The following is a 12196-nucleotide window of genomic DNA, read 5'->3' as shown; positions in this document are numbered from 1 at the left end:
TAACCAACACTGGCATTAGGAAGAAAACTGGCAGGCACAAAGTGCTGGAAAGTGGTTGCAGGTGTCCCAGACTTAAATCTGTAGACACATTTAGAGAAAAGTGGAGAAAACTGGCTTCTGTAGATGAAAGGCCTCAGAAGGCCTCTGTCAAAAGACATCTTATGATTACAGAAGGATTAAAATGAAAGTAAGCATCTTTGTTGGTGCAAATGGCACTGACAAAACTGGGTCAATAATCTGAGCTTTTCTTCCTACACTTGTTTGATTGGATCTGAGGTAAACTGCAACAAAGAATGAACAACATCAGAAAGTACAGATCAGCTTAAGGCTCACGGCGGGAATAAGGCGCCCGAGAACACAATATCTGTTTCTCCTTTTTCCTTCCTTTAGAAATAAAATCAAACCACATAAAAACCCTTAAGTTTCAGCAGGTAACAAGACCAAAAAATTATTTTTTTAAGTGCTAATATATCTATTCTAGTATCAACAACTTTGAACATTTTAAACCTCACGTTTTCTGTGAGATATGGGTATCATTCATGTATCTACCACAAAGATTTGATACTAAGATGCTTGATCAAATCTTAGATAGCTGATCACTTCTCTACAAGTTATCTGTTTCCTGAAGATCTTTCTGTGCCAATGTCTGAAATGAAAACATACAATTATTCATGAGAGAAATGAAATTCTTAATAAAAGAATTACATAAAATTCATGTAAATTTAGCACAACAATAACTCTGGGCATTTCTAAATTTTACTATTGAAAGTTTTTATAAATATATAAATCCTATAAAATATAAATCCTAACATACCTATTGGATAATCTTAAATAAGAAAATATTTCCAGAAAATAAATATGGAAGAAAATGTAGTGTATTAAATTAAAACTATATTTTAACATACTTTAAAGCTAGCTATATATGTCATCTATTAAAATAGAGCATGACAAATACTGTGTTCATTTTATAAACAACCAAAGTAAGAGGTTAAAAGCAATCTGAAGTGCTCCCAAACAATCTGAAAATAAGTTTCCAATAATTAAATCCAAAGTTCTGGAAATCATAAAAATTTGTAATAAGAAAGTTTTAGGATCAAATATAATCAAAGTATAATTTATGCCTATCAAAAACAAAAAGCTTTTAAGCATTATGATAGTTAAACTTCTTCAGTGCCTTAATCCTCTAATAACAGTTTCAGTCAAGGGGATGTTGTGAGGTCAGGTTTGAATTTTTTTTAACTTAGTTTGAAACTGTACATATTCTCTTTATATATTGATATAACTTGCCTTATGCAGCATCTAATTCTCCAAGACTCAAAACATTTCACAGATTTATATCATGACCTTAGTTTTGTTTGTTGTTGCTGTTTTTTGTTTAAAATTATTATTTATTTATTTTTGGCTGCGTTGGGTCTTCGTTGCTGCACACGGGTTTTCTCTAGTTGTGGCGAGCGGGGGCTGCTCTTCCTTGCGGTGAGCGAGCTTCTCATTGCTGTGGCTTCTCTTGTTGCAGAGCATGGGCTCTAGGTGCACGAGCTTTAATAGTTGTGGCACGTGGGCTCAGGAGCTGTGGCTCGCGGGCTCTAGAGAGCAGGCTCAGTAGTTGTGGCGCATGGGCTTAGCTGCCCCGCGGCATGGGGGAATCTTCCCGGACCAGGGCTCAAACCCGTGTCCCCTGCATTGGCAGGCGGATTCTTAACCACTGCGCCACCAGGGAAGCCCTGTTTTGTTTTTCTGTATCTAGTGCAAATCCATGTGAAGGGCACAATACTAATTCAATGAGAAGTATTCCAGTAAAACCATTCTTACCAGTAAGTAAAAAAAAGTGCTGAACAAAAGTTAAACAATCAATTATGGCTTACCAACTGCAAAAATTCTATTTCTGTTTGGAGAGCATCATAAACACTTTGCATGTCATCTTCCTTATAAAGTTCTAATTCTTTTTTAAGTCTGTTGTAAAGGAAAAATTCACTCTATTAATTAGTTCATTAGTAAACTTTTATAATTCTTTATTACATGAATAGTGCCAGATTTGCAGCTTCTATTAACAGAATTTCAAGTTAACACTAAAGAATTTGAAAAGAAATTTTAATTCTCTATAATTCTGTAAGGAACTAGCCATTAAAGTTAGTCTAGGAAAGATAATTGGAGGAACAAGAATTTGAAAGAAGAAATAAAGCTATCTCGTTTTTCAGGTAATTTGAAAACATACTTGGAAAACCCATGAATCAGTGATAAAACCAACTCAAACAATAAAATAATTCAGTAGGGTGACCAGATACAAAATTAGCAAACAAAAATAAGTAGCCTTCATTGTCACCAGCAATAATTAACATGCCTTTTTCATGGACAGGACATCATAAAAATGTTAACTATCCCCAGTTAAATAAAACTTAATTTGATCCTAATAAAAATACTAACACTTTTTTCCCCTGGTGCTAGGCGAATTTGATTCTAAAGTTCATATGAAGAAAGAAAAAGAACATTCTAGAAAACCCTCTGAATTTTTTTTTTTTCCAAGCCCTGAAAAAAAGAGAAAACAAAGAAGGGTGACTAGCCCTATGAGATATTAAATCATACCATTAATCCTTTATAATTAAAAGAGTGAAGTACTGGCATATAAATAGAGCAGTGGAACACGGAAGACAAAAATAGCTTAAAAGGGACAAGTGGACATTTAGCATATGCTAAAGGAGCTTCCTCAAACCACTGTAAAAGACTGACTTTTTAATAAGCTGTGTTAGAAAAACCGGATAGCTATGTGCTATGTGGCTATAAATGGATTGTCAAAGCTAAAATTGGCTCTGTATCTCATAGCATACACCAAAATATACTCTAACTGGATCAAAGATTTAAGTGTAAAAAATGAAACTATCTACGGACAAAGTGAAAGAATAGGGAAATTCCTTTATAAGCTGGTTGTGGCCAAGAACTTTCTCACTATGGCTCAAAATATAAATGAAATAGGAGTATTCAATTCAATTACATTTTAAAAATTGCATAACAAAACACAAGAGTAAAGTCAAAAGATGACAATCTGAGAGAAAATACTTGCCACATACATCACAGATAAAAGTCTAATCTCTCTAATATGTAAAGGGACTTTATAATCAAGGGGAAAAAAGACCAAAACTCTGATTAAAAAATGGGGGAAAGTCAGAAACAGTCACTTCACAGAAAAAAGTATAAAAATCATCCCTAAACATTTGAAAAGTGCTTAATATTACTCATGATAAAAATATGGTCCATTTCACTCATAATGAAGACTTGAAAATTTACAACACAGGTATATAATTTCTCATCTATCAGATTGGTAAAACTCCAAAAACTTGATAACACACTTTCTTCATAAGGTTGTGGATAAACAGGTGTACTCAGACATTGATGGGGGAATTTAAAATGGTTAAACTTCAAAGGAGGAGAATTTGGCAGTATATAACAAAACTACATTTATATTTTTCTTTTGACTTTGCCATTCCACATCAGTAATACACCCTATAAAAACAAACAACATATGCACAAAGTTATTGTTGCATTATTATTTGTAATCACAAAATACTGTAAACAACCTGTGTCCATTCTTATGAGACTTGTTGAATAAACTATAGCACATCCATATAATGGAGTATTATACAGTATAAAAAGAATGAAGATAAAGATGAAAAGAAACACAGAAAGGATAAACCAGTAACTAGTGAAAATGGTCACCTACAGCAGTGAGTGAAAATGGGGTGGAATAGATATGGAATGAAATGAAACTCATCTGGGTATTTCTTTTTTATATACTTCTGACTTTTGAATCTTGATGATTATTTACATATTTGACAAATAAAATTAAATAAATAAAGTTGAGGAAAAGGCCATAAAGTTTAACACAAACTAACAGTTGAGTTAAACAGAAACAAATAAACCTGACTGTTTTTCAAATTTATAATCACAGATTTTTTAAAAAAAGAATTAATTCAAGTAATAATTTTCAAACACAGTAGTCTATAACCCTCAGTGGGATATGTTGTAAGGCAATAAGAATTATAAAGGAATCTTAAATTTTACTTACTACTTTTGTTGTTAGTGAAGGTACACAGCTAGTAATTCTAAAATTATTTTACAAGATTGTAAGAAATGGATACTTACATTGATGTTGTTAAGAACCAGAGTTTTCACTAGAATAAGGAAGATATACATAGAAAATGGAGGGAAGAGGAAAAAAAAAAAAACCTGTCATTTTGGATTTGAATGGAAGGGATCAGTATAAAAAAATCATGATTTAAAAAAATGGTATTTTTATTTCTGTCCGTTTAAAGTATTCAGAAGCAATGACACCCAGTAGTAACGAGCACATCTAGCATGCTAATCTTAGTTTCTGAAACCAGTACCAACTAAAAGATACCAGGACTCCTTGAAATAATTGGTCCCAGGGCTGAGGTAGGTATTATAATATACAAGGTGAGCCTAGAATATTTTGTTGCACAAGCAGGAAGGAAAGTGACCAAAAACTGATGGGAAAATGTCAAAGGACACAAAAATTGAGTTCAAGGGACTGCCTCTAGCCAAATCTGGGACAATTTGAGCATCAAAAATAGTGACAATAATGTATTACAACACATGAAATAAAAAAGAAATCTATGAATCCATAGAAAATCTTAAAAAGGAGAAATTAAAAGGATGGGGTAAGAGGAAGGGGAACTTCTGTCTTTTTTTCCCCCAGAATTTTACTAGCTAATAAAAGAAGAGGGAATTCCATTATTAGAAAGTTGCCACTTTGCAACCACCAATGTAATAACTGACTCAGGGAAGAATCATTAGTGGACACTAAAATGATTGCATGAAAAGTTATTGGGAAAAAGGCTATGCAAAAGGTCTCAGAGTCATCCCCTATATCACTTAGTAAATATCCATGGAAAAGAATATTTTCTCACTGAAGAAATCTGACAGACACAATCTTATCTAAGGGATCAAACTTAACATAACTGAAAATGAAACAAACTGACATTATATACCTTCTGATGCAATGCTCTGAGGACACAATATTACTTATATATTATTCTTGCCCAAAATTATTTAACCTGAATCTAATCTCAAAGGAACAAATAAATCTAAATTGAAGGACATTTACAAAACAACTGGCCTAGATTCTTAAAAAAAAAAAAAAGAAAATGTAACTATAAAGAATGTACAAAGAACTCATACAACTCAACATCAAAAAAACAAACAACTTGATTAAAAAACAGGCAAAGATCTGAACATTTTTTTTTTCCAAAGAAGACATATAGATGGCAACAGGCACATGAGAAGATGCTCAACATCACTAATCACCATGGAAATGCAAATCAAAGCCACAACGGGCTATCACCTCAAACCTGTCAGAATGGCTCACAAATAACAAGTGTTGGCTAGGATGTGGACAAAAGTGAACACTTATGCACTGTTGGTGGAAATGTAAATTGGTACAGCCACTGGAAAACAGTAGAGAATTTTTCAAAAAATTAAAAACAGAACTGCCATATGATTCCAAACTTGCACTCCTGGGTATTTATCTTAAGAAAATGAAAACACTAATTAGAAAAGATAGATGCACCCCTATATTCATTGCAGTATTATTTACAATAGTTAAGATATGGAAGCAACCTAAGTGCCCATCAATAGATGAATGGATAAAGAAATTGTAGCGTGTGTGTGTGTGTGTGTGTGTGTGTGTGTGTGTGTGTGTATATATTCAGCCATAAAAAATGAAATCTTGCCATTTGCAACAACATGGATGGACCCAGAGGGTATTATGCTAAGTGAAATACGTCAGACAGAGAAAGACAAATATTGTATGATTTCACTTATATGTGGAATCTAAAAAAACAAAACAAGTGAGCAAACATAACAAAACAGAACCAGAGTTATAGGCATGGAGGGCAATGGTGGAAGGAAAGACAGACAGGAAGGCAATGGTGGAAGGAAAGAAATAGGTGAAGGAGATTTAGAGGTACAACCTTCCAGTTGCAAAATAAATGCATCACAGGTATAGAATGTACTGTGTGGAGAAAATAGTCAATTACTATGTAATATCTTTGTATGGTGACATAGCATAACTAGACTTATCGTGGTGATCATTTTGATACAGAAATATCAAATCACAGGAAATAATAAAGTACTGCAGGTTAATTATACTTCAAAAACAAACAAACTCATAAAAAAAGAGATCAAATTTGTGGTTACCAGAGGCAGGGGTCGCAGGGAGGGGGAATTGGATGAAAGCAGTCAAAAAGTACAAAATTCCAATTATAAGATAAATAAACATCATGGATATAATGTACAACATGACAAATATAATGAACACTGCTGTATGTTACATATGAAAGTTGTTAAGAGACTAAATCCTAAGAGTTCTCATCACAAGGAAAAAATTTTTTTCTATTCTTTAATTTCACATCTATATGAGATAATGGGTGTTCACTAAACTGTGAACCATTTCATGAGGTATGTAAGTCAAATCATTATGTTGTCAACCTTAAACTTATACAGTGCTGTATGTCCATCTTATCTCAATAAAACTGGAAGAAAAAAGATAAAAGGAGAAATATAAATGTAGACTGTATATTAGATAACAGTACTGTAACAACATTAAATTTATTAAGTATGTTAGTTACATTGTGTTGATGTAGAAGAATATCCATGTTCTCAGGAGATACATATGGAAGTATTTAGGGATGAGGTGTTGTTATATCTGCAACTTAACCTGAAATGATGTAGCAAGATAGATAGATGAATAAAGGGATTTATAGGTATGCACTGAACTATTACATTTTTTTATAAATTTAAAATATTTCAAAATGAAACTTAGGGATAAAAAGTGCCCTCCCCCAAAATGAGAAAATACAGTGAACAATTTTATGCCATAAATTTGAAAACTTAGGTGAAATGGACAATATTCTAGTAAAATATAACTTTCAATATTTATCTAGAAGAAATAGAAAGACTGAATAATACTATAACTTAAGGAAAATCAAATAACTGGTCCAAAAGTTCCTACAAAGAAAACACTAGGTCCAAGTGGGTTTAGAAGTCAAACCCACTAAAAAAACATCAAAATTTCAAGGAATAGATCATCCTAATCTTATATAAAATCTTCCAGATAATTGAAAAAGAAATAATATCCCCATACTCATTTTATGAGACCCATATGGTCTTGATACTGAAACCATACAACAGTACAAAAAGAAAAAAAATCAAGTCAATCTCATTCATAAATATAAATGCAAAATCTTAAAATATTAGCAAAACACAAGAGCAGTATGCCAAGTAATATACATCATGACCAAATTGAGTTATCCCAGGAATGTGAAGATAGTTTAATATTTGTATATTCATAAGTGCCATTCACCACATTAACGGATTAAAGAAAAATATATAAGATGTTCTCAATATATGCAGAATGAAATTTTTTATAAAATTTAACACCCATTCAAGACTAAAAAAGAAAAAAACAAACTCATAGCAAACTTGGAAAAGAAGACAATTGCTTTAATCACATGAAGTGTATGTACATAAAACTCTCAACAAAACATTCATAATAGGAAAAAAATGAAAGCTTTCCTTTTAAAATCAGCTACAAGGTAAGGGTCCTCCCCATCACTGTTTTTATTCAACATTGTATTGGAGTCCCAATCTACCGTAAGAAGACAAGTAAAGAAGTTAAAGTTATAGTGACTATAAAGAAAGAACAGGGACTTCCCTGACGGTGCAGTGGTTAAGAATCTGCCTGCCAATGCAGGGGACACGGGTTCAAGCCCTGGTCCGGGAAGATCCCACATGCCACGGAGCAACTAAGCCCATGCGCCACAACTACTGAGCCTGTGCTCTAGAGCCCCTGAGCCACAACTACTGAGTCTGCGTGCCACAACTACTGAAGCCCGTGCGCCTAGAGCCTATGCTCCGCAACAAGAGAAGCCACTGCAATAAGCCTGTGCACCACAGGAAGAGTCGTTCCCGCTCACCGCAACTAGAGAAAGCCCATGCACAGCAAAGAAGACCCAATGCAGCCAAGAATAAACAAATAAATAAATTTTTTAAAAAAAGAAAGAACAAAACTGTTATTTACAGATGTCATTGTAGTGGATGGTTGGCTGTATATACAACTATATTCAGTATTCTTCCCTATAGGATGTTACACTTCTGCCCTACTGATTTAGAGTTTGGCCATGTGACTTGTTTTTGCCAATAAAATATAACCACATGTAATTTTTTTCTCTTCTGAGCAGAAGCTTTAAGAGCAGATGTATGCTTCATCATGATCTCTTATTTATGCCGTGAAATTGTCTATAGCCTAAATAGGGTCTGCTCCTTCACACTTGGTCACAGAATAAAGATGAGGAGGAAAAGTGTGGCTAACTCTCAAAGGACATGTAGTATGAGCAAGAAATTGTTGTAAATCACTGAGATTTGGGGGTTGTTAGCTTCTGAAGCATAATTTAGTCTAAGTCCCAGAAAAAAAATATTAAAAAATAATTAGAGGGCTTCCCTGGTGGCGCAGTGGTTGAGAATCCGCCTGCCGATGCAGGGGACACGGGTTCGTGCCCCGGTCCGGGAAGATCCCATATGCCGCGGAGCGGCTGGGCCCGTGAGCCATGGCCGCTGAGCCTGCGCGTCCGGAGCCTGTGCTCCACAACGGGAGAGGCCACAACAGTGAGAGGCCCGCATACCGCAAAAAAAACACACACACAAAAATAATAATAATAATTAGAAAGTTACTAGGAATTGAGCATCAGTGGCCACTAACATCCAAAAAAAAAGAGAGAGAGGGACTAGGCATTATAATCCTTCAAATGAAAAAACACACCATCACCTTTGATATGGTTTGTCAAAAAATTTCAACCTGAATTTGATAAAGCCTCTAGATTCAATTATCATTTTACAGAAAATATAAGTGAAATGAACATATTTAACCATACAGTGGCAATATAATTATCAACATCCAAAATGCTGGAAACTATAAAGGATACAAAATTTAATTTCCTCAACAAATAAATTACAAGTTAAAAAAACAAAAAAGAAGGAGGAAGCTTCTAGATTAAAAGAGATTTAAAACATCAGCTGCTTGTCATGGGTGGACCTTATTTGGACCTTAATTCACACAAACTAAAAATGTCATTTATAAATAATTGGAAATATGAACATTGACTTGATATTTGATGATATCAATTATTTGCTGTCAATTATTTTATGTGTAATAATGGAGTCTAGTTATTTTTTTTAAAGTCCTTTTTTTAAGAGAGACATAATAAGATAATAATATGATGTGTATGATTTGTTTCAAGTAATATTAAGAGACAAACGAGTAGAAATATAGGTGAAACAAGACTGGCCATATATTGATAACTGTTAAAGTTGAGTATAAGTATATAGGATTCACTATATTTTTCTTTTTTACTTTGGTATGTGCTTTAAATGTTCTATAATAATTTTTTTAAGAAATAGAGTTTAATAAAGATAGTGGCCAAAAAGTCAACATAACAAAAATCTGTTATATTTCCATGCACCAGCAATAAACACAACATTGATGTCATTAAAAAAAAACACCATTTACAACATCTACAACTACAAGATATCTAAAAATAAAACCCACAAAAGATGTGCAAGATTGATAAACAGAACATTAAAAAATTTTATTAAAAGATTAAATAAGACAATAAATCGATATATCCTGTTTATAGATGGGAAGTCTCAGTTTAATAAAGATGTAAAATCTCTCAAAAGTGACTACACAATAAGTAGAATCACAAGAGATTTTCATGGATATGATAAGTTGGTTCAGAAATGTATATAAAAAGCAAAGGGTCAAGTACAGCCAAGACATTCTTGATGAAGACAAAGAAGGATGAAGGGAGGTATGCTGCCTTACATCAAGATTCCTTATAAAGTAACAGTAATTAAATAGTTAAAACTGAATAGTATGCATTTAGTAGTAATTAAGACAGTTTTGAAAGAAATGAATAAATTGACCAATGAAAAAGAATAGGAAATAGAAACTTGAAATAGATCCATAAATATATATATATATTTTTATAAAAGATGTGGTATTGTAGATCACTAGAGGAAGGAGAAACCATTCAATAAATGCTGCTGGGACAACTGGTTAACAGGTGGGAAAAAAATGTATCTTACTGTGAATGTAAATAAAAATCAATTCCAAATAAACTAAAAACCTAAATATGAAACACAAACCTCAAAAATTACTAGAGAAAATATAGGAGAATAACCTTCTGATCTTGGGTAAGGAAAGAGTTCTTTAAAAAAGCCACAAAAATGATAACTATAAAAAGAAATGACTGATAATTTCAACCACAGTAAAAGTAGGAAATCTATTCAAGCACAAATGCATAAAGAACACCCAAAACAAGAAAACAAAGAAAAAACTTCTTAAGTTGGGAGAGGATATTTTCTATGCATAACAGACAAAATCCAGAACTGTTAAAAAACTAAAAATAAAAAAAAACTTCTGGAAATCAATAAGAAAAAGAAAAATTACCCAAAGACCCAGTGGCAAAATAATTAAGAGGCATTTTACAGAAAAGGAAACACATGGCCCATAAACAGATGAGAAGGTAACCAAACACACAGGTAGTCAGGGCAATACAAATTAACCACAAAATACCATTTTATGTCCACAAGATTGGCAGAATTTAAGAAGTCTGAAAATAAAGCATTGAAGAGAATGGATATCAATGGGGAATTTTATAATGTGCCAATGGAAGTATAAATTGGTTTAATCACTTTGAAAAGATAGTTTGTTGCTATCTTGTAAAGTTCAACATTTATATGCCTTATACGCAGCAATTCCACCAGGCACATATCCTACAAAAACTCTTGCACATGTGCACAAGGATGATCAAAACAACACTGTTTGCAACAACACAAACTGAAAACAACCCAGATGTGCATTAAAAAGGGAAAAAAATCTGGCATATTCACATATCTACATTCAATAACATGGATAAAGTTTAGAAACAATGTTGAATAAAAAACAAGTCCCATAACTCAAAAACAAGCAAAAATAACCAATATATTATTTTGGCATGCATATAAATGACAGGTAGATCACATATATACATACATGATATAAATTTTAATAAATCATAAAGTAACAAAGAAAATTACACACAAGCAGAAATGAATCAAGTAAGTCATATCACACACACACACACACACACACACAAACACACGAAAATGAAACACAATGTAGGACAGCAATTACATCTGAGGTAAAGAAGGGAGTGTGGGTTAACAGAGGATCCCATAGCAAGATACTGGTGATGTTCTAGTTTACTTCACAGTTGCTCAGTATATTATTATACTGTAGAACTTACATATAGTTAGGGAAAAAACATAATAGTTATAAGGATGGATGGAGAAACAATACCTCATATATGTGAAGTTCACTGTCTTCTGAACTTGTAGGAATTTAATAGTGAATAAAAATTCTGAAGGAATGGTCAAGTTGGAAAGATAGAACAAGTTGTTAATTTGGAGCATTAGATGTTTACACAAGCATAAAATCCCTTGTAATAAATATTTTTAAAGAGTAAGTGGAAAGTTAAATGGAGAGTTACAATATCCTGTAGATGCTGCTATGCAATGTACATAAGGCTTCATTTTAATATATTTATCTTTTCAAATACAGTGATAGGGATCTTTCTTCCCACCATACCATCAATACTTGCCCTGTCCCCTTTCAGTTCAAACGGACTACAGGTTTGGTAAGAGCTCTCAAGCCCATCAGAAATGGATGGTGATCACTTCCCCTTTTAGTTAGCTAACAATAAGGATGAGAGACTACTGAAATTAAGGATGGCATTCAGAATAAATTATAGGAAGTATCTCACCATTCAGCATATAATCAAGCTGTAGAATTTAGATCTGCACTTACAGAATAGATTACTGATGCTAACTTTAAAAGAGGCTAGATGCTAATGGTATGAACATTAATGTATTTGCAGCTAGGCCAAAGCTATACAATGGTAAGGAGATCTCATGCTTCAGGGCACAGACTGATTGCCTACAGGAGTCAAGAACTTCCTTCACCTACTGCACAATAACTAAGGGCAGTGTGCATTGGTTATTGTCACCTTTCTCCAAATCATCAGATATTGATGAGGATGGGCCAACATTACTAGTTAGTTTAGCAAAATGTATGTGCCATGTATTTTTT

The 12196-nt window shown here is 33.1% G+C and overlaps 1 protein-coding gene across 1 annotated transcript in view; it reads right to left on the bottom strand.

Moving 5' to 3' along the window:
* Positions 1 to 420: 420 nt before the first annotated feature.
* The window catches only part of CCDC172 (coiled-coil domain containing 172), a 61539-nt gene continuing 49763 nt past the window's right edge, over positions 421 to 12196 (bottom strand). The window contains exons 8-9 of the mRNA XM_007126147.1: positions 1863 to 1950; positions 421 to 646 (exon numbers count right to left, since the gene is read on the bottom strand). Of these exons, the coding sequence (XP_007126209.1) occupies positions 605 to 646; positions 1863 to 1950 (130 nt within the window). The 3' untranslated portion in view covers positions 421 to 604. The remainder of the gene's footprint in view (positions 647 to 1862; positions 1951 to 12196) is intronic.

The sequence above is a fragment of the Physeter macrocephalus genome, chromosome 20, assembly GCF_002837175.3.
Source record: "Physeter macrocephalus isolate SW-GA chromosome 20, ASM283717v5, whole genome shotgun sequence".
Taxonomy (NCBI): Eukaryota; Metazoa; Chordata; class Mammalia; order Artiodactyla; family Physeteridae; genus Physeter; species Physeter macrocephalus.
The sequence above is the reverse complement of the archived record's forward strand: the minus strand, read 5'-3'. Positions and strand labels throughout refer to the sequence as shown.